This window comes from Gekko japonicus, unplaced genomic scaffold, assembly GCF_001447785.1.
Source record: "Gekko japonicus isolate JY-2015 unplaced genomic scaffold, Gekko_japonicus_V1.1 scaffold457, whole genome shotgun sequence".
Classification (NCBI taxonomy): Eukaryota; Metazoa; Chordata; class Lepidosauria; order Squamata; family Gekkonidae; genus Gekko; species Gekko japonicus.
The window spans coordinates 744,195-766,406 of NW_015164196.1; the positions used below are offsets into that span (position 1 = coordinate 744,195).

General features: G+C 48.3%; 1 protein-coding gene across 1 annotated transcript in view; it reads right to left on the reverse strand.

Moving 5' to 3' along the window:
- Positions 1-504: 504 nt before the first annotated feature.
- The window catches only part of PVRL4 (poliovirus receptor-related 4), a 141,926-nt gene continuing 120,218 nt past the window's right edge, over positions 505-22,212 (reverse strand). The window contains 6 exon segments of the mRNA XM_015408334.1: positions 505-814; positions 816-958; positions 5,037-5,115; positions 6,026-6,173; positions 7,497-7,648; positions 20,147-20,267. Coding sequence (XP_015263820.1) covers positions 703-814; positions 816-958; positions 5,037-5,115; positions 6,026-6,173; positions 7,497-7,648; positions 20,147-20,267 — 755 coding nt within the window. The 3' untranslated portion in view covers positions 505-702.

The window sequence follows — 22,212 nt, forward strand, 5'->3', positions numbered from 1 at the left end:
GTGACTTATGACCATTATCTCTTGTGCTCTTAAAACAACCTAATTCAGGCCTCTCTCTCAGGCAAGAGGTTAATCCTTTAAAGACTTTTCTTTTAAAAAAAAATGCCTTCCGGCTTCGTGGCTGTTGTCCATAACCGCTGAGGGCTATGAAATTGACCTAATAATAATAATCATCATAATTTAAAAAAAAAAAAGACACCAAAGTTTCACGGTACCCGTCCCTGAGCCCAGGAAAAAAAAAAATAACTACCTTGCAACTTAACCAAGTGGGGCACCCCTGCCTGATGGCCTGCTTAGAATCACGTGTCTTGAATGTTCAGAGTTTCTTTTCAGACAGAATCCAGGCAAGTGTAAATAGTTCTGCAGGAGTCATTAAAGAAGTTTCCCGATCTCTAAGTGAGCTGGTGGTTACTGTCAGCTGTCCACACCGTTGGGGGGGGGGGTTTGGTTTTCTCCGTCCTTCGGGGCACGCAGCAGGCGAACTAGACAACCAATTTGGGGGTGGGGGGAGAAGGAAGGGTGTTTAGGCCTACAAAGAAACTGCAGAGTCTTGGTGTTGCAGGCAAGCTGGCGAGTGGCTCAGAAGAGTTTCCTCAGTCTTATGGACTGCTTGCTCCCTTACCCGGGGGAGACACCAGCAGGCAATGGGAAGGAAGTTTCAGTGCATTGCCAGGTCCCAGAATTCTTCGGCAAGGACAAGCGTCACACCAAGTGTCCCCGGCCATTGATGTAAATGCCGTTGGTGGTGGGTTTGGCTCGGAGGGTGCCATTCTCTTGGATGAAGTGCGTCATGGCCTGCTTGATGTTATTTTCGCTCTTCCTCCTCCTCTTTCTCCTTCTCCTTCTCCGTCCCGTTCTCCTGGATAGGGGTGGGTGGTGGCGGCGGCATCTCTGTCTGAGTCTCGATTTCCCGCACTGTTGACAAGGTAGAGTAGCTGCGTCCTCCCTCTTCCTCACCCTGGGCAGGGAAAGACATGGAATAAGCCTGGTTGATTTGCTAGCAGTTTATGCAGTGGCTGGAGGGGCTAAGGGTGGGTGAGGTGGGGAGGCCAAGGGGTGTATTGTTTAGTCAACCAGTTTGATTAATCCATGAAAACTCTTTGCAAGCATTTAAAAGATATGCCCAATTAACTGAGCAGCAGATTACTCCTCCCCCCAAAAGCTTAGTGATCTTACAAATCTTAGAAAAGGCATTCCTCTAAAATAGGAAGGAATTCCTCTCCCATGCCGTCGGCTTTCAGGATCTTTGTGACCATTGTCTACGAAGAAGCATTCACCTTTCTGTCACATATAAGAAGAAAGGCCTAAGAACATCAGAAGAGGATAAATAGGATGCGGAGGGGCGAGAACTGTGAATGCTGCCCCACGGTACTTGGAGGAAAGGTGGGATATAAAGTGCAAGAAGAAGAGGAAGATGAAGAAAAGGAAACTTACAGCCTCCTGTATGTGCCCCATAGCAAAACATGCAGTATCTTGTTATACTATTTACCTCCAGCAGATGTCTGTATTTTCTACAGTTACCAGCAATTTTGGCTGGGGCGGTAAGGATTACTGATCAGTGAAAGGGCCAACTATTCTGGTGGGGGTTCTGTATAGTCAGGCTAGAAAGCTACCCTGTGAGGCCTACTGTTCCAAAATTTGTGATAAGAAGGGTCAGTGTATATTAGGCAGATCCTAAATGCAGAATACAGCATAGAGCCAAATATGGAAAAGCCATTAAATATTAATTCAAGTTATAACATTCAAATGTGGTTTCTTATTTTTTAATTTATTCAATTCAGTCTGCACCCTGCCTTTCACTCCAAGGGGGATGCAAAGCGGCTTACATCATTCTCCTCTCCTCCACTGTATCCTCATAACAACCCTATGAGGTAGGTTAGGCTGAGAATGTGTGACTGGCCCAGGGTCACCCAGTGAGTTTCTATGGCACGAGTGGGGATTCGAACCTGGGTCTCCTAGACACTAGTCTGACACTCCACGTGAAGCCTGCTGGGTGACCCTGGACCAGTCACGATTCTCTGAGAACTCTCTCAGCCTGTTGTGGGGAGAGGAAGGCAATGTGATTTTAAGTTGCTTTGAGACTCCTCAGGACAAAGAAAAGCGGGGTAAAAAACCACATTTCTTAAGCACTACACCGCACTGGCTTGTCTTAGTGTCAATCAAAGGCAGCAGAAGGTTTATTTATTTATTTATATCCCATTTTTCTCCTCAGTGAGGACCAAAAGCCACTTACGACTTCAGTCTCCCTTCCTCCATTTTGTCATTGCTACAACCCCATGAGGTAGGTTAGGGTGAGAGAAAATGACTGACCCATGGCCATCCAGCGCATAATACTTGCACACGCATAGATACTTGCCCATTTTTGCTTACATGGTGAGCTGGAATTTCAAGGAAGGGGCCTGCAATATCCCACATTCCCTCTGTCCCCGCCCTGATACAGCCCTGGATAGTAAGTTTGGTGTAGTGGTTAGGAGCACGGACTCTAATCTGGGAGAACTGGGTTTGATTTCCCCACTCCTCCATATGCAGCTGCTGGTGTGACCTTGGGTCAGTCACAAGTTCTTTCAGAGCTGTTCTCTCAAGGTCAGTGCTCAAGAGAGCTCTCTCAGCCCCACCTACCTCACAGGGTGCCTGTTGTGAGGAGGGGAAGGGAAAGGGATTGTAAGTTGCTCAGGGACTCCTTCAGGTAGTGAAGGGCGGGGTATAAATCCAACGTTAACTGGAGACGCCAGGGATCTTCTGGACACCCTCAACCACTGAGTTGCCTGCCAACCGGCAGCCAGAATAGCTCTGACTAGCCGGATCTTGTCAGAGCTTGGAAACTAAGCAGGATCGGCCACCGTTAGTCTTTGGATGGGAGACCACCCAGGACGACTGGGGTTGCTGTTCAGAGGAAAGTAGTGGCAAACTACCTCTGTTTACCTCTGGGGTCACCCTGAGTCAGTGACCCCGGGGTCACCCTGATGGCACACGATCATGTCCACCAACGAATGTCGCACGATTATAATGAATCAGACCATCTCACCCAAGGACCTCAGCTCTGCACTGTGAGAGGTTTTTCTTAACCGGAGTTGCCAGGGACCGGACCCAGGGCCACAGGCATGCAAAGCAGATGCTACAGCCCCTCCAATACTATGATATTAACACTACCTGGGATTATTGTTGTTATTTATTAAAGAGCAGACTTAATGAATATATATTAAACTGGTTTATATACCAAGTCAGACCGGTGGTCCATCTAACCCGGGATTGTTTACACTGACTGGCAGCCGCATCTTTTTGAGAGAGTTCTTTCCTAGAACCTGCTGTCTGAGATCCTTTAACTGGAGAGGAGGCCAGGGAAGTGGCACGGCATAGCCTAGTCTCACGAGATCTTGGAAACAAAGCAGGGTCAGTACTTGGAAGAGAGACCACCAAGGAAGGCTCTGCGGAGGAAGGCAAAGGCAAACCACCTCTGTTTCTCACTTGCCATGAAAGCCCCTTGCTGGGGTCGCCTTAAATTGGTTGGCATTTGTATATATACATAACTGGAGAGGCCAAGAACTGAACCTGAGACCTTCAAGTGCTTGTCACTAAACTATGGACCCTCTCTGCAGAAATTTATTCCACCCTTCTTTCAAAAGCTCCAGGGTCCTGAAACTTGGGAAGCCAGAGAAATCCAAAGCCAGACCAGTTCACATCTTCTGGCGTCAGGGTTGGCTCTCCCTACTCAGAGAATGTGAATTGTTTATTGGTTCCCCCCCCCACTTCCTCCCTCCAGGGGGTGCTGAAGGACTGCCACAGCTCATGAAGAGAATAGGCTGGAGAAACAAACACAATTGTGGAGATCTGCCAGGGCTCTTTTTGTAGCAGGAACTGCTTTGCATATTAGCCGACACACCCCTAATGTAGCCAATCCTCCAAGAGCTTACAGAGCTCATCTTACAGGGGCTACTGTAAGCTCTTGGACGACTGGCTACATTAGGGGTGTGTTGCCTAATATGCAAAGGAGTTCCTGCTATATCAATATCTATTAGTGATGATGGTGAAATAGAACCTCCATGTTCGAAGGCAGTACACCTCCAGGTTCTAGATGGTGGGGGCAAACACTAGGATATTTCACTCAGAATGATTAACGAACGTGTAGAATTCACTACCGAGGGATGCAGTAAAGACCACTAAATTGGTTGGATTTAGAAGGAGATTAGACAAATTCACAGAGGATAGATCCATCAATGGTTATTAGCCATGATGCCTAAATGGAACTCCCCAAATTCAGAGAGCGTAAGCCTCTAAATTCCAGCAGATCTCCAGAGAGAACTGATCTCCACAGTCTGGAGATGGGTTGTATTTCAGGGAAATCTCCAGGCCCCAACCTGAATGGTGGCAACCCTTGGACTGAGGGGGATAGGAAGGAAGGAGAGAAGTGAATTTTGCAATGGGGGAGATAAAGGCAAGAGGGAGGAGCTGCTTCTGTCTAGCAGGTTAAGAATGTCGGGACTGCCTGGCTGAATCAGGCCGTCAAATCCGGGGTTCTGTTCTCAGTGGTAGTCAGCCAGAGACCTACAGCTTGGAGCAAATGGCAGCTTCAGAGGGCATATAAAAGGTAAAGGTAAAGGTTCCCTTGCTCGAAAGCCAGTCAAATCCAACTCTAGGGTTGCAGTGCTCATCTCCGTTTCAAAGCCGAAGAGCCAGCGCTGTCCGAAGACGTTTCCGTGGTCATGTGGCCGGCATGACTAAACACCAAGGCGCACGGAACGCTGTTACCTTCCCACCAAAGTGGTACCTATTTATCTACTTGCAATTTCTTGCTTTCGAACTGCTAGGTTGGCAGGAGCTGGAACTAGAGACGGGAGCTCACTCCGTCATGCAGCACCCGGGTCTCGAACTGCTGAACTACTGACCTTCCACAGCCTGCAGTTCAGCGTACTGCATACTGTATGGCATTAAACCCTGCTGAGGTCCCTTCGTCCCCCAATCCCCACCCTCCCCAGGCTCCACCCACAAATCTCCAGGAATTTCCCAACCCCGAGTTGGCAACGCTACTCAGCCCTCACCTGGTTTCGCGTGTCAGTGCTGTGGCTTGAATGGATGCGCCGGATAGAGTTTTCTCGCGTTAAAGTCAGTTCCTCTTCACTGCCGAGGACAAGGAGAGGAAGAACTCTGAGACCTTTTACTTTATTTTATTTAAAACACTCATCAGCCGCCTGTCTGCCTGACGGAGCTCGAGACAGCTTACCACATCGATAAAACACATAGAATGAAATGCATCAAAAGTATCAAAATGAAAATTTGAAATCAGAACTCAGGACTGCTTGCAAATTTCGCCAAAAGCATGGCAGGAACACCTGAGTGGCACCAAACCATTAATATTGGTGGTGTCCAGGTTGTAACCTGAACATTCAAGATTTATTCTCCTTCTCAGGGCCTCCAGGGGAGAAGAAATCTCAGAGGAACAAGCTACTCTCCCATTGGCTTGAGAGCTTTTGTGATACACTACACACACACACACACACACACACACGAGAGAGAGAGTCTGTCAGGATACACTGCTGGGAACCAGGTTCTTTCCTGACCTGCCCAGTGTCATTCTCTGCCCCCAAGCAGGACCCTCTACTTTCTTCCCCAGGTTCCACCCTGTGACAGACGGCTCCCCCAACCTGCTAGGTTCCATTCTCTTCATGCACCAGGTACCACTATGCCCCACTCCCTCCCACCACAGCAAGATGACATTCCATGGAGGATAGGTCTTATCAGTGGCTACTAGCCGTGGTGACTGAGGGGAACCTCCACATTCAGAGGCAGTTAACCTCTGAATCCCGGAGCCAGGAGGCAACATCAGGGGAAGGCCTCAGCTTCTATGCCTTGTTGTTGGCCCTCCAGAGGAACTGGTTGGCCACTGTGTGGGACAGGATGCTAGATGGACCACTGGTCCGATCCAGCAGGGCTCTTCTTATGTTCAATAAACATACAGAGGTTTTAGTTTGTTTGGGAGAGGCAGAAGCTCAGGACTCTTTCCTTCCCATGCCCGATTCCCATCGCTTACTATTTCTCGGTGATCCGTTTGGTTTTCCTTCGGTGGTAGCAGGTCATGAGGATGACCACCAGGACCAGTAAGGCGAGGAGCAGAAAGGCTATGACTCCCGCTCCTATCATGGAGACTGACATGACGTTCACTTGCTTGGCCTTGTTCTCTGTTGGAAAGACAGAAGGAGAAGATCGCTGTGTGATGCCAGGAGACACAGGGACCACCTTAGGCTTCAATGCTGAGCTTGGAAGGGCTCTTTTTGTAGCAGGTACTCATTTGCATATTAAGCGACACACCCCTAATGAAGCCAATCCTCCAAGAGCTTACAGTAGCCCCTGTAAGAAGAGCTCTGTAAGCTCTTGGAGGATTGGCTATATTAGGGGGTGTGGCCTAATATGCAAAGGAGTTCCTGCTACAAAAAGAGCCCTGCCGGGTACCTCCATCTGCATACAGATTTGGCATGCAGGGAATGCTGAAGCATTGGGGTTTTTTTATTCTAGGGGGGAAAGTTGGGGAAGCACAATAGAAGTTTACAAATTATTACAGTGTGGTGGAAGGGGACAGAGAATGGCCGCTTCCACACTTTGCTGGATAATGCACTTTCAATGCACTATAGCAATCATTTGCAACTGGAACTCAGGTACAGCCAAAGAAATCAATGGGAAAGGAATCTTGATTGAAAGCAAGTCCACCATGTTACAGTCAGATATAGTATCTTTTGCCTGAATAAAACCCAGGCAAAATCAGCTTTGTGTGTTTCACGGAGAAGCTGGTTGTGCACAGCACTGATAGGCTAGAAATGGATGACATCACTGGTCTAGTCCCCCTAGGGTTGCCAAGTCTGAATTTCGCCGCAGCAGGAAACTCCCGTCTGGCGGCTGGAGTGCGCGCGCGTGCCGCATCCACATCGCTTGGAAGTGACGCGACCATGCCGGGCACGCTGGGGGCGAGGCCACGACCATCCGAGGGAAAACCATAGAGTTTTCCCTCGGATGTCCGTGGCCCCACCCCCAGCGTGCCCGGCGTGGTGGCGTCACTTCCCGGTGACGTGCACGTCGGGGTGGGGTTCTCCCTGGGGCCCAATCCGCCGCTGGCGGGGAACGGGCCTCTGGGGCGGGGGTTTCCCCACCCTCCGGGGGGACTTTGCAAGCCTAAGTCCCCCTGCTGTGGAATGGTGATGGGATAAGTAAATTCTATGGGGGGGAAGTGGTGTGTGTGTGTGTTCTGCACAGCAGACCTACTTCAAGGACAGTCCATTCAGCGAGGTGTATGACTGGGATCTGTGAAACCCACATTCCCACCATTGAAGCTGATTGGGTAAACGTGGGCCAGTTATTTGCTCGGCCTAACCTATCTCAAAGGGCTGTTGTTGTGAGGACAGAATGAGGGAGGAAAGATTGATGATGTAAGCTATTTTACCCCTCCTCAGTGGGGAGAAAACTGGGGTATAAATACCTAAATAAATAAATACCCCTCCCCCCAATTATACCTTTTATGTTGATGGTCGATTCAGCCTCCTTGGTGGCAAAGCTGTTGGTTACTCGGCAGATGTAGACCCCTCCATCATCTACGCTGAGCGGTCTCTGGAACAGCAGGGTGTCCCCCTTTATTTTCACCCCACTGGGGAGTGCATCATTTTGCCTGGAAAGACAGCAGGTCAGGTCAGATAGGAAACCAAAGGGAGAATAACTTGCTGGTGCTAGTGCCTGTTATTTTGCCAGGCCATAGAGTTTGGCTGCTCTAATGGTGCCGTTCTGGATCGGATCTCCCAAAGCCTCCTTTGTATATGAACACAAGAAGCTGCCTTATACTGAATCGGATCCTTGGTCCATCAAAGTCAATATTGTCTACTCAGACTGGCAGCCGCTCTCTACGGCCTCAGACAGAGTCCTTTCATATCACTTACTGCCTCATCCTTTAAAGCGGAGATGCTAGGGATTGAGCCTGGGACCTCCTGCATGCCAGGCAGATGTGTTGCCACTGAGCCATAGCCCCTGCCGTCAATGTTCCCTCTAAGCTGTGGAATCTTGTGAGCAAAAATTCTACTTTGTGAGCTACAGCCATCAAAGCTGTGAGCAAGCCATTTGGCTACTGCATACATCAGTTTGCTCTGGAGCCATCCTTCCTGAGCTGAGACAAAACTGTGTGAGCCAGAGGTTGAAAAACTGTGAGCTAGCTCACACTAACTCAGCTTAGAGGGAACACTGCTTGCCGTATGCACTACTGCACCCCCTGACTCCCGCAGGTTCAACACACATACAAATTATCCCTAATTTCCAGGGACTGTTCCATTGTCTGGTGTCTGTCTCTGGTGAATCTCTGTCCTGGTGTTTCAGTTTTGAGGATGCCAGACTGGAATATTGCTCATTCCTCTTCCATAACAAGCTGCAACCAGAATCTTTAGAGAAACTTTCCACAGCAATCCTTCATAAGAATGCAGCAGTGCCTGTCTCCACAGGAAATACCCTACTGCTACATTTACTTGGAAGTAAGCCCTGTTCAGAAAAGGCTCTGCTTCTCCCTGTAATTCCCTCCCTTTGTTTTACAGCCTAACTAATAACCTCCCATTCTCTCTTATGGCTGGCTATGGAATTCATGCATCAATTGGAAATTATTATTTGAATGGGAGGGTTAAGTAATGCTATTCTATTTACAATAAAACTGATTGGTTGTTACTTTAATTTTATAATATAGCACAATTGCAAAATTGCAAAAATAAACAGTCAACTAAAAACACCAGAATGAGCAATAGCTTTGGCTGCAAAGTGGAAAGCAGTATGTTTAATCTCCCCAAACAAGAAGCAATAATTAATAATTGATTCAGGGATACCACATACAACCGTGAGAGAACAGAAAGTAATTAATAAAGCAGGAAGGAAAGGCGGATCTTTGAAAGGAACAGTAGTCCTGAAAAATCTCAATAACATTTTGAACGTCAATACCAAACAGCCAGGTACTGTGACTGCATCTTAATCACCACAAAGGAGGTCTGGGGGAAAATGGGAGAACAACAGGAGAAACACTGGAAATGCAACAGGTTACCACCCAGTCTCACATTCATTCCCCACTCAGAGTTTTGCAGTGTAATCCTGGGGAGAGTTATACTCTTCTAAATCAATGGGCTAAGAAGGATGAAACTCTAGTTAGGATTGCACAGCTAGCTTCCCAAGACCCTGGGAAGTAGGGTTGCCAGGTCCCCTGGCCACCGACGGGGGATGGGGAGTAGGAGTTCCATATTTAGGTTGGGAAACTCCTGGAGATTTGGGGATGGAGCCGGGGGAGGGGAGGGACCTCGGTAGGGTACAATGGAGCCCACCCTCCAAAGCATCCATTTTCTCCAGGGGGAACTGATCTCTGTAGTCTGGGGATGAGCTGTAATTCCAGGGGATCCCCAGGTCCCACCTGGAGGCTGGCATCCCTACAGGAGAGAGATCTGAAGGCGGGTCACGCAACCTACTCAAGCTATTTTAACAAGTCATCTCTGAAAGCAAAAACCAGGACAAAATGGAGACAGTGATGTACCAGGAACAGGGGACAGGAAAAAAGCTTTTCTGAGCTAGAGCTCACATTGACCAAACGGGCTCTCCCGCCTATGAAAGCATATGCCGCAATCAATATGTCCAGCTTGAGGGTTGTAATATATCCAGTCCAGACCGCATGACCGGCTTGGGCTCCACATGGTCAGGCACAAACATCAAGCTTCACTCCAAGAGACAATGGACTATGCGGATCCTAGCCCGCTCCAATCAGGGGGTTAGGTTCCTGGCCGAGAGCCTATGGGACTCTCGGCCACTGTAAATAACCTATTGGGAATTGGGTGTGTGTTTTGGGTGGCAGTTTCTCGGGGAATATAAGCCGGCCTGCGAGCCGGCCAAAGTCGTCTTGTTCCTGATCGAATAAAGTACGCTTTGCTGAAATCACTCTATGTCTGCGTATTTTTCAAGGGTGCTGTTTCTGTGCTGCAACAGACTAACATGGCTACCCCAAAGGAATCTGGGACCAGAAACTAAGGACTGCCTGTGGCAGATAGGAACAGTTGGAGCATAGGCTTGGGCTGGAGGGGAAGGCACTGCTCAGAAATCGCTTTTGCCAAAAGAAGAAACTCCTGGTCCAGATGCAGACAAATCTCTTTCTCAAAGCTTGCTCTTCTGCCCTTTCTGCTGCCTCCCCACCCCAACATGTCCAGGCTCGTGATGGGAGGTGTGGGGAAGACAAAAGGGGGGGGGGGACAGGAGGGCGGGGTCAGCCATGACATCATGAACAATAGGTGCTGAAATCAAAGGGATTCCTTCCTTTTTCCCACGGTGTCTTGCATGGCTTGAGCCAGCGCCAGAACATGTTGAGACACCACCCCAAATTCTGCATAGCATCAGCCAGCATCTGAGCTAGTTAGCGTGGCTCAGCAAGGAAAACGGCATCCTCTTCTCCCCCCCCCGCCCCAGACACTCACGCAACTAACATATATAGATGCACAATTAGATGGCGAAACATGTCCAAATAGTCTTTATTAAAAACACAGTGCTGTTCCTAATGGCATTATGCACACATGTGCTGCTATATAAACATATACCTCATATATGCATCAGAATGGACATTTGGAGCACCAGCACTTTACTGTATTATTGTATTGTTTTATCTTGTTTTAACTGTTTTAAGCATGACCTTGAGCCCTAATTGTTAGCCGCCCTGAGCCTGAGGGGAGGGCGGGATAGAAATGGAATAATAAATAATAAAAATAAATAAATGTACAAAATAATAAAAAATATTGTTCACATTTGCAATTATCCCCTCAAGTGCTTCAGATTCGCTCAGTAATCTTTACAACAGCCCTACAAGGTAGGCTGGTGTTATTATGCAGAGTCAATATTTTGTAATGGTTCAACTCAGAGAATGGAGACTCAGATTCAAATTCCCCCTCGGACCAGGGAGCTCACTAGATGGCTTTGGGGTGGGTTAACTAATATAATCTATCTAATTGTTCCAGTTTGCTGGAGATACCAGGAAATGAAACCGGAACATTCTGAATGATTATATCTGTAATGCCCCCTCCCTCTAAGGAGCTCAGTGTGGCATATTTGGCTCAAGCAGGCCCCTTCTCATTTTATCCTCACAACAGCCCTGTCAAGTAAGTTAGGCAGAGAGAAAGCAACTTGCCCAATGCCACCCAATGAGTTTCACAGCCGGTGGGTATTTGAACCTAGGTCTCCCTGGATCCTGATTCAACATTCTGCAGCTCTGTGTGCAAAGCGTGTGTTCTGCCGCTGAGCCACAGCCCCTCTGCTAATTTCAGGCCTGTAGCTGAGCTTAAAAATGCAGCCCGTCTTTGTGGGGCCTATCTGTACACTAACCTGTCACCAACCCACTGCCAGTTTTGCTAGGTCTGCACTTCAGGTGAGAGCAGGCAGTGGGCTGGAGAGGATCCAAGATCAACAAAGGCACTGACTCACACTCTGTTCTACGGCAAAGCTTTGTCATCCAGCGGGGCGTACTGATCCCCCCCCACCCCTCCCCACTTGCCCTCAGAGCAGATTCACACAACCATCTTCGGCTCACTTTTGATGTCGGGAAATCAACTGAAATTGACTTCGCTGTGTGGTGACCACATTGTGCGCTTGTTATCAAGGTTCATGGCAACCTTTGGCTTAAAAAGAAGCAGTTTGGGATGATAAATTTCCTGAGGAAAATTGTTAAAGACCCTTAATCCAGGTGGCAGAACTACATTTCCCAGGGTTCTTTGAGAAAGATAGGAAAGCCATGACAGGAAAAACTAGCTTATGGGCTTTGTTGTGACTATACACAAGAAACTGTTTTATATTGAAGGATGCCCTGCCAAAGTCCACCTAGCTACTACCCTCTCCTCTGACTTTCAGCAGTGTGTCAGTGTCTCAGAGAAGACTCTTTCCAAAACTGTAGCTGAAATCCTTTAACTGGACATAGCGGAGAGGAGACTCAGCCTAGGACCTTCCCCATGCAAAACATGAGCTCTACCACTGAGCCACTCATCTCAATTTGTCCTCTTCAACTGGACACTTAGTTGTGTAATGGAGGGGACCGGGGCTGAAGCCTGCAATGAGCTGCATCCATGACCAAGGAGGTCCATTTCTGACTGTCTTCTGGGTATTCATGTGGCTGCTAAGTTATTGGCATTGTCAGGGGTCTTGTTGTAGAAAAAGAGCTGCCGGAGCTCATTAGCATAACTCATTAGCATAACTTATTTGCATATGCCACGCCCCCTGACATCACCGGAAGTGACAGAAGGCCACACCCCCTGACATCACCGGAAGTGTGTCATGGTTGCGGGCGTCAAGAAATTTTATGATTGCTATTGGGTTAATGTTTCTATGACCTTTATGGCTTTGTTCCGTGGAACCTCTCTTTGATTGTATATTTGATTGCATTGGTAGGATAAGTGGATTTCTGTAACTCTTGTTGTTTGTTGTTACACATTATGGTTGAATACGAATAAAATGTTCTGGTTAAAAAAAATAATAAAAAAATAAGAAAGGTATTGGTTTTAGGTTAGGTGTAGGGATAGTACCTTTTTTGCCTCAGGTGAATAATGCATTACAAATAACATACTTTTAATCTACCATTTTAGGAGAAGAGCTAGCTCACAGTTTTTTAGCCTCCAGCTTACACATTTTTGTCTTAGCTCAGAAAGGATGGCTCCAAAGCAAACATTTATGCAGGAGCCAAGTCACTCGCTCATAACTTTAATGCCAGTTGCTCACAAAGTTGAATTTTTGCTCACAAGATTCCACAGCTTAGAGGGAACATTGGTTGGGACTCTTTGTGCCAAGCCATCAAGCTCCACAAGTCATGTCCCCTCGAATGCTTCGTTGGTCGGTGTCCCTGTCAGTGTACACATACGAGCTGATACACAGTCCAGGTAAAGCCATTCGACATGCTGATGCACTCAGCAGATTGCCGCTTCAGACCCCAGCCGAGGATCCTGCCCTGGCACATGAGGTGATGGCCCTTAAAGAGTTACCGCAGCCTCCACTTCACGCATCTGACACTGTGGCCCAGTCTGCCAAGGACCCCACCCTTGCCCTGGTCCTGAACTGGGTGTAGAGGGGATGGCCAGCTGGAGTGCAAGATCCTGGGTTCAAATCACAGCAACACAAACTGTCGGTGCATAAAGGTTGCCTCCTGTGTGGAAATTGTGTGGTGGTTTCCCCAAGACTCCGTCATCGTGTGCTAGAGGCACTGCACGCTGGTCATCCAGGTGTGGTGCACATGAAGGCATTGGGCCACAGTTATGTGTGGTGGCCGCGTTTAGACCAGGACATTGAAGAGTGGGTCCATACATGCTGAGCCTGTCAAGAGACACGTCCTGAGCCACCGCAAGCACCAGTGCAAAGATGGGAGACCACCCGAGTGCCCTGGTCCTGACTGCACATCGATTTTGCGGGACCGTTCCAAGGTAAAATGTTCCTGATTGTAGTGGACTCTTTTTCCAAATGGCTGGAGATAGCCACGATGTCTGTCATGACATCGGCCTCAGTCATTAGAGCACTACACCGCATATTCAGTACACACGGACTGCCTGAGACTATTATGTCAGATAACGGGACTCAATTTACCTCGGCAGAGTTCCAGCAGTTTGTGGAGGCCAACTCGATCAGGCACATCACAGCCACCCCATTCCACCCGTCCACCAATGGACAAGCTGAACTAATGGTCCGTACGACCAAGGACGTGCTAAAAAAGATTGTCCAAGGGGACTGGGATCACCGAATGGTTGATTTCTTGCTTCAGCAACACATTACACCACACTCAATGACAGGTCGCAGTCCGGCGGAGCTCCTTATGCATTGACAACCATATTGGACCGCCTGCACCCCGACCTCACAGCTGACCGGCTGCCGCAGCGAGAGGCTCCAGACCCCATCCACTCATTCCAGCCTGGTGACCTTGTATATGCCAGGAACTACGGCGAGGGGCCATTGTGGGTGGAAGCAACCGTGACCGCCAGCACTGGACCAGTGTCATACTTGGTTTCCACCGCTGAGGGGCGAAATCTGCGCAGGCACCTGGATCAGCTCCAGAGGCGTTGGGTTCAAGAAACAGAGACAGCAGACCCAGACGACCAGAGGGAGAACTTCAACAATTGCATCGCACCCCAGTTACCGTCAGAGGCAGAGCTGGCTACCGCAGTGCCACCTGTCGGCACAGGACACAAGAACTTCTCCGATACCAGGCACAAGTGCTCCTCCGACACAGGGCCCAAGAGTTTTCAGACACTGGTGCCGCCCAGCGAGCCGGGAACTTCCAGCACTCATCATCCAGTCGCACCCCAGGACATTGGTCCAAGCTACACCAGCCACAGGGCCGAAACACCTGCGGTGGAACTGAGGCGCTAACAGCGCGTAAGGACTCGGCCCGCGAAATTACAGGACTATGTGTGCTGACATGGGGGGGAGGGGTGTAATGTCTTAAGTCAATAAAGCATCGTGTTGATTAAGCATATTTCCATTAAAACATAGCATTAAATGGACTGGCAAACAGGCCAATCAGAGAAGCCTTTGACTTCAGCAGAAACCACTCTCATTGGTTCCAAGCTCCGTATTTTGATTGTTTGTTATCAGTTTGTTGGGTGTGGTTTTGCCCGTTCAAATCATATATAAGTCAGCATTGTTCTATGTGTTTTTATCTAGTGTTGTTATGAGCTGAATCAAATGAAATCACTTGTTTAAGAGCTGCCTTGATCTCCGTTCATAATAGGCATGCATTCCCTCTTCTTCCCATATGCACAAGAACAGCCCACTTTTCTTTGAAATGTCAGAAGTGAGTATCAAGAGACTACAGTCAAGGGCATGTCTCTGCCACAAAGCCAGTCAGTCACAAAAAAGCACAATATGTGGCACTGAGCCCATGTAGGGTTTTTTTAATGGTCAAGTTTCTTGCCCTTGTAGTTGCAGAGATATGTTAAACTGTGTGGGCAAACCCTGCAGAAATCTCAGGTGTAACACACCACTCAGAAGAAAAAGGGGCCTAATTAGGTGGAATGAAAATCCCAGAAGTCTGCTAAGGTTCCCAACTCCAGCCTGGGAAATTCCTGGAGATTTAGGGGGCAGTGCCTGGGGAGGGCAGGTTTTGGGGAGAGGCTGCGGCTCAGTGAGGATGTGATGCCCTAGACTTCTTCCCCTGAAGTGGCCATTTCCTCCAGGGGAACTGATCTGTATGGTCTCTGGACATTCCAGGAGAACTCCAGGATGCTACCTTGAAGTTGGCAATCCTAAACTCTGCCCCTCTGAAAAAGGAAAATTGTGCATGTCTGCATCTGTGATTGGGATTAGGACCATGCAGGAAGAGGATTTAACCCTTCACCCTTCCACCCACCCCAATTTCACAAATCCAAGACTGGCTTCCTACACTTTTATTAGCATTTAGAAGAAAAAGACAAGCTCTTGAAGAACATCTTTCTCCCTTGATAACTGCACATGAAGCCAATTTTGATTAGTGAAACTAAACAGAGGCTGAAATGTTAAATCCCCTCTTCTCTTCCATTATAGCCTCAATCAGGGGTCATTTCGTAGAAAAAGAGGTGCAGGGGCTCATTAGCATAACTCATTAGCATAACTTATTTGCATATGCCACACCCCTGACACATCACCGGAGGTGTGTCAGAAGGCAACATCCACCGCTCAGGCTCCACAGGACTGTTTTGGATTGCTAGCTATTGGTGGTGGGGGGATCTGTCCTCACAGAGGAGAGAGAGCTTTATTTATTTATTTATTTATTGTTTATATTTATATCCCGCCTTTCCAGGTATCTGGCTCATGGCGGCTTGTACCTGAAGGCGGGGCGGGGTGGGCCCTGCAACTTACCTGGCTGCTTCTTGCTCCTCGTGGCCCGACTGAGGGCTGCTGGGAGAAGGGGGTGGGGCTTGTTGCATGTGCCCGCCCCCTGGGCTCCTTACAGCCGGAGCTCCGCTCCTGTGCGCTCCCGCAGGAAATGACCCCTGGCCCCAATTAAAATCACAGCTGCATGAACATAAGAACATAAGCAGAGCCTTACTGGATTAGACCAATGGTCCATTTAGTCCAGCATCCTGCCTCGCACAGTGGCCAACCACTTCCTCTGAACGGCCAACAAGAGGGCACAGAGGCCAAGGCCTTCCCCTGATGTTGCCTCCTGGCTCTGGAATTCAGAGGCTTAATGCCTCTGAATGTGGAGGCTCCCCTCAGTCACTATGGCTAGTACCAATTATTAGACCTATCCTCCATGGATCTATCTAATCCCCATTTATATATAATCCCCATTTATTTATATATATATATAAATAAATAAATTTAAGGCTGTTTATTCCTGTAGCCATCACTGCATCCTCTGGCCGTGAATTCCACATTTTAATCACTCTCTGTGTAAAGTAGTATTTCCTTTTGTCCATCTGTTTCATTGGATTTCCTCGAGTTCTTGTATTTTGGGAGAGGGAGGAAAAATTCTCTTTGTCAACTCTCTCCACCTCGTGCATCATTTTATAAACCTCTATCATGTCCCCCCCTTAGTCGTCTCTTTTCTAAACTGAAAAGTCCCAGACTTTACAACCTTTCCTCATATGAAGGTGCTTCAACCCCCTAATCATCTTGGTTGCCCTCCTCTGTACATTTTCCATTCTGCAATGTCCTTTTGGAGATATGGTGATCAGTGTTCCATCTAAGCTGAGTCACTGTGAGCTAGCTCACAGATTTTTAGCCTCTGGCTCACAGATTTCTATCTGAGGTCTTGTTCAGACGGGCAGCAAATCCCGCCATTGGCCCAGTTCTAATTTGATCCAGATCTTTTTTATCCAGCATTGCACAACCAGACAGCTCCCCTTACCGTGCGCGTACTCCATGGTGGATTGCTAGACAGCGTCCACCTGAAGGAGCTGCGCAGTTGGGGGGGGGTTTTAATTGCGCATGCACTTCTGCATCTCAACGTGTACTTGTTTTTCCGTGCATATGCGGAATTGAATAGTTAAAGCACCGCCAGCGGTACCTCCCTCTAGATACCATTTCAATGAATGCAGCTCATAAATTTCACGGGCGCTTCAGAAACATGAAATTGTCCAGAACGTTTGACCGGAGCTCTGTGGCTGTTGCACATTTATGCATTTATGTGCATATCGCTAAGATTTTTTTAAAATGGCGGATAGGAGGATTGTGCGCTGGAATGATCAGACAGGGGAAGTCCGCCATTGGCTCGTCGGCAAGCATTTGCCCCAGACTGAAACTGGTATCTTTTAAGTACGGCTCCCTGGCGGGCTGAACAGGCTGATCACAGAAGCGGCACTTTTCCCAGATGTCGCCGTCTGATCATTCCCTTTAAACCCACCAGGTACTTGTGCCTGGTGCGGATCTAAAGACCCGTCTGATCAGGACCTTAGCTCAGGAAGGATGGCTCCAGAGCAAACTAATTTATACAGTAGCAAAATCACTTGCTCACAACTTTAATGCCAGTAGCTCACAAAGTAGAACTTTTGCTCACAAGACTCCATAGCTTAGAGGGAGCATTGATCAGAACTATACTGAATATTCCAAATGGAAACAACAAATTTATATCACATGTTGTTGTTCTGGCCAGAAGCATGAAATTCTGGGCAGGCCAGCCAAATGTAGACAAGATACCCAGATTTACTGTTTTCCGTATCTCATCCTCTTCTCTCTCGGAGGACAGACAGACTTCAGAGAGTATAATTCTGCCCCCCCTTCCAGTTCTATGCAAAGCTTCATCAATCCAGCCCCCACAGCCCTGCTGAGCCGGCTGTTTTTTCTCGCTCACCACAAAAGGCGAGAAAGGCTACGAGGTGCATTTTTCGCCCCAGGCTGCTTCCCCGAAACCCACAGCAAGTCCCAGCTGGTCCCTCGAGCACAAAAAGGGCTTGAGAGGCAGCCAGGAATTGCTGGGTGATGATGAATAAGTGGTGGAGGAAGATAAACCTCCTTCTCTTTGAATGGGATCCACCACGGGAGCTCTCTTCTCCACAATGGCTGACCCAGATCAGGCGCACGGCTGTCTGGGAACGGCATGGCAGGTTGGACATTGCTGTGGTTGTGGGTTGCTGCACCCGTCTCGAGGAAGGAAGGTGGAAAAAAAAACCCAGAAGAATGGCAGGTGCTTGGGGCATAAGAAAGGAAGGCAGAGCAACACTTGGAGAAAATTTGCCAACCGTTTGCGGGACATCATGGGGGAAAAAATGACAGTTGTCTCCAAGACAATGTCTGGGGGGCAAGGCAGGCACCCCAGGCTGACACTGGAGAATTCTGTGCTGCTGCAGACAGGTGCAATCCTGAATTTGCAAGTTGTGAACCTGTCATGTGGCTTAGGGACTTGCCTGTGAGGGCAGGGAGGGACCTTTACCCCTTCCCATCCAAGTTGATTCAGGGGAGTATTTTGGGCTGGAGAGAGAGAGAGAGAGGAGGTGGTGGCTGCGGCAAGGAAGTCATGCTGCTACGGTTGCCAACTCCAGGTTAGGAAATTCTTGGAGATCTGGAGCCTGGGGAAAGCAGGGTTTGGGGAAGGACCTCAGTAGGGTATACAGCTACAAGAGTCCACCCTCCAGAGCAGCCATTTACTCCAGAGAAACTGATCAATGTCTGGAGATAAATTATAATTGTTGGAGAGCTCCAGGTCCAACCTGGAGACTGGCAACCCTATCTCTGTTGGTAGAAATGCTCTGTTAGATCCAGACCACCGTCTCTACAACTGTGTGGTCCACCTTGGACTATCCTGAAGGTCACACTGGCGGTGGAAAGCTGACTTATTGTGACCCCGCAGGGTTTTCAAGGCAAGAGACATTTCAAGGCAAGGGCATTGCCTCCCTCCGTGTAGTAACTGTGGATTTCCTTGGTGGTCTCCCATCCAAATGCTAACTAGAACTGACCCTGCTTAGCTTCTGGGATATAACAAGATCAGGCTAGCCTGGACCCATCCAGGTTAGGGCGAAGGTCACCTTAAGAATGGCAAAGTTAATTCCCCAGACCAACTTGCTGGCATAATGGTGGAAGCGCCAGCCCATCCTTAGCCGTGCTGGGGGCACAAAGCTTTTATGCCACAACACCCCCACCCCCGAAGCACTGCCCTTAGAAATTCTCACTGCTGGGGGAAAGTGGGAAGTTAATAAAAGTATTATTGGCCTATCGTTGATTTTTTAAAAATCTAATGGATTATCCGGGTGACTGCAATTTCTGTTTAGGAAGAGAGTGTAATTACCCCTTATGGCTCTAGTAAATGGTTACTTTGCTGATCTTGTATAATCTGAGCGTTGCCTAGAAATATCAAAGACTGTATCACTAGGATCTCATTGCCCCTGGATCCCACTGTTTACACTTCTTTCTTCTATACCTAGAGCTGTAAGTGCATTTGCAGATGACGTTTCAGCCTTTAGAGCATTGAAGGGCTCTGTTGTTTCTTTTCTACATTTTTAAAAAATCAGTATTTCAAAACAAACCTAATTCAGTCCATAAATTGCAAATTGCAGGGTTGTGGAACCTCAATTTGCATCAGGGTTGTGCAGGGAAAGGTGAGATTTAACCCTTTAAATTCCAATTGGTTCCACTGTTTGAAACCAGCTTCCCCACTAAGTTATTAGCATTTTAAAGGAGAAAATATTATTTTTAATGGAACAAGATGCATAATCTTTTGTCTTCTTAACAAGTTGTTTGTCGATTATAGTGCTTAGACCGTTGTACTAGTCGATCCCTACTCAGCCACAAAGCTCCATGGGTAACCTTGGGACAGTTCTCTCTCCCTACCAAGCCTGCAATGGTTGTGAGGATAAAATGGGGAAGGCATATATGCTGCCTTGAGGTTTTAGGAGAAAAGGTGGGGTAAAATCTCATTAGGTTACAAAAAAGTGTGCATATTTCATCTATGTGCATCAGTGATCGGGAGCTACCATCCCTTAACTGGAGATTTAACTAGAGACTCTGGAGAGGAAAATGACAACTATTCAGCCTAAGAAGATGTTATAACCCATTTCCCAAATGCAAAGATAGAAGCAAAGCAGGCAGTAATTTATCAGGGATAATGATCAGAAAAACTGGGCGGCTGAAGAGTATGCGATGTAATAAGTGAACCAACCTTAGGCCCTTCCCATTTTTAGAAAGAGGCCTCCAAGACTGCACTGCCATGCAAAGGATAAACACTCACCTTGTCCAATTGTACGTAGGTGGAGGGTTCCCATCCCCAACGCATTTCAGGGAGGCCCCCTCCATTCCTGCGACCCAGTCCTCCTCTGCCTTATGACCCAGGACCGAAGCATCTGACAGATCTGTGAGAAGAAGAGAAGAATAAGTGGGGGGAGACACCTTCATTTCAGGCCCCAAGTGCAAATGCCACTCCAATGTAGATGGTAAGGCTCCTTGGGCCTTTGGACTGCCAGGTCCCTCCTGGCCTCTAGCGGGGGATGGGAGGGGTAGGATTGCCAGATCCAGGTTGGGAAACTCCTGGAGATCTGGGGGTGGAGCCTGGGGAGGACAGGGACTTCTGTGGGGTACAATGCCACAGAGTCCGCCCTCCAAAGCATCCACTTTCTCCAGGGGAACTGATCTTTGTAGTCCGGAGATGAGCTGTAATTCCTGGGGGTCCCCAGGTCCCACCTGGAGGTTGGCATCCCTATTTCTCCTGTGAAAGAGACAGATGAAGCTGCTTAACAATGAATTAGACCAGGGTTCCCCAGCATGGTGCCCATGGGTTTCAAGGTGCCCGCCGACAACTGCGCTGGCACCTGCCAAGTGTATTTAACAAGGGGTCAGGGTCAGGTGGGGCTTATGCCCAGCAAGGCTTCTGATTGGCCACTGGATATTTGATTGGCTGTGCAGATTCTTAAAAGTGTTGCTTTGGCAGCAGCTACCACCACAACACAATGTTCTTCACTGTGTGACTGAAGGTAAGCTGCAGAAGCCATCTTTGTGGCTGGCTCTGTCTTCTGAGGTAGCCATTTTGTAACCACCATTTTGTGGCTGCACTCACCATGCTGTGTCAGGATTCCAAATGTGCCTACAGGCTCAAAATGGGTAGGGACCCCTTAGTTAGACCAGTAGTCCATTTAACTCAGTATTGTCTACTCTAAATGGCAATTCCGTATTTTTTGCTCCATAAGACGCACCTGACCATAAGACGCACCTAGTTTTTAGAGGAGGAAAACAGGAAAAAGTGCCTCTTCTGCTGCTATTCAGTGGGGAGGGAAGCCTCGAGCCGGATCTCCCAGGCGGCAAAGCGAGAAGGGCCCCACTGGCCACGATGCTTTACAGCAGCCTCCCAAGGACACACCAGAAGTGTGTCAGAAGGCAACACCCACCGCTCAGGCTCCACCCCCAAAATCTCCAAGTATTTCCCAACTCAGAGCTGGAAAAAAAAAGGGGGGAGGCTGAACGGGGCTTGGATCTCTTAGATCCAAGCCCCGTTCAGCCTTCTCATAACCTCTTTTTTGCAGTATTCGCTCCATAAGACGCACACACTTTCCCCCCCACTTTTTTGGGGGGGGAAGTGCGTCTTATGGAGCGAAAAATACGGTACTTTCCAAAGTCTCCGGCAAAAATAAGATTTTTTTCCACACACACACTACCCAAAATCATTTTAAGTGGAGATTCCAGGAACTTGGGGTATAACCAGATGGGTCATTTTCCATGTGTACAGTTACAGGTACTTGTAATGGCCAAACTGTTACAGTCTTTAACTCGTCATGACTGGGTTTGCATGACCAGACTTTGACTCACACAGTAACGCAGCAGCTATGAGGGAACTCGTTTCCCTGGTGCACACAGCAGTGCACTTGGGAAACAGGTTCCCTTACAGCTGACATGTGACCATCTGAGTCAAAGTCAGGATGGGGGAACCCAGCCATGACGCATTAAAAATTGTGACGTGTAGTTTTGCCCTATCAGTGTTTCTCTCAGTATCCTTGGAGGTAAAGCAATCTGTCTTTTTCTCTGACAACGCCAAGTTTTATGTGCCCCCCAACTCCCAAATCTAATCCACTTGCCTCCATGTTCAGACCTTTCTCCTTCTGCTCATCTGCTGGGGATAAGGTTGCCAGCCTCCAGTTGGGCCCTGGAGATCCCCTGGAATTACAACTGATCTCCAGATGATAGAAATCAGTTCCCCTGGAGAAAAAGGCCACTTTGGAAGGTAGACTCAATAGCATTGTACCTTGCTGAGATTCCTCCCCTCCCTAAACACCACCCTCCCCAGGCCCGACCTCCAAAGCTCCAGGA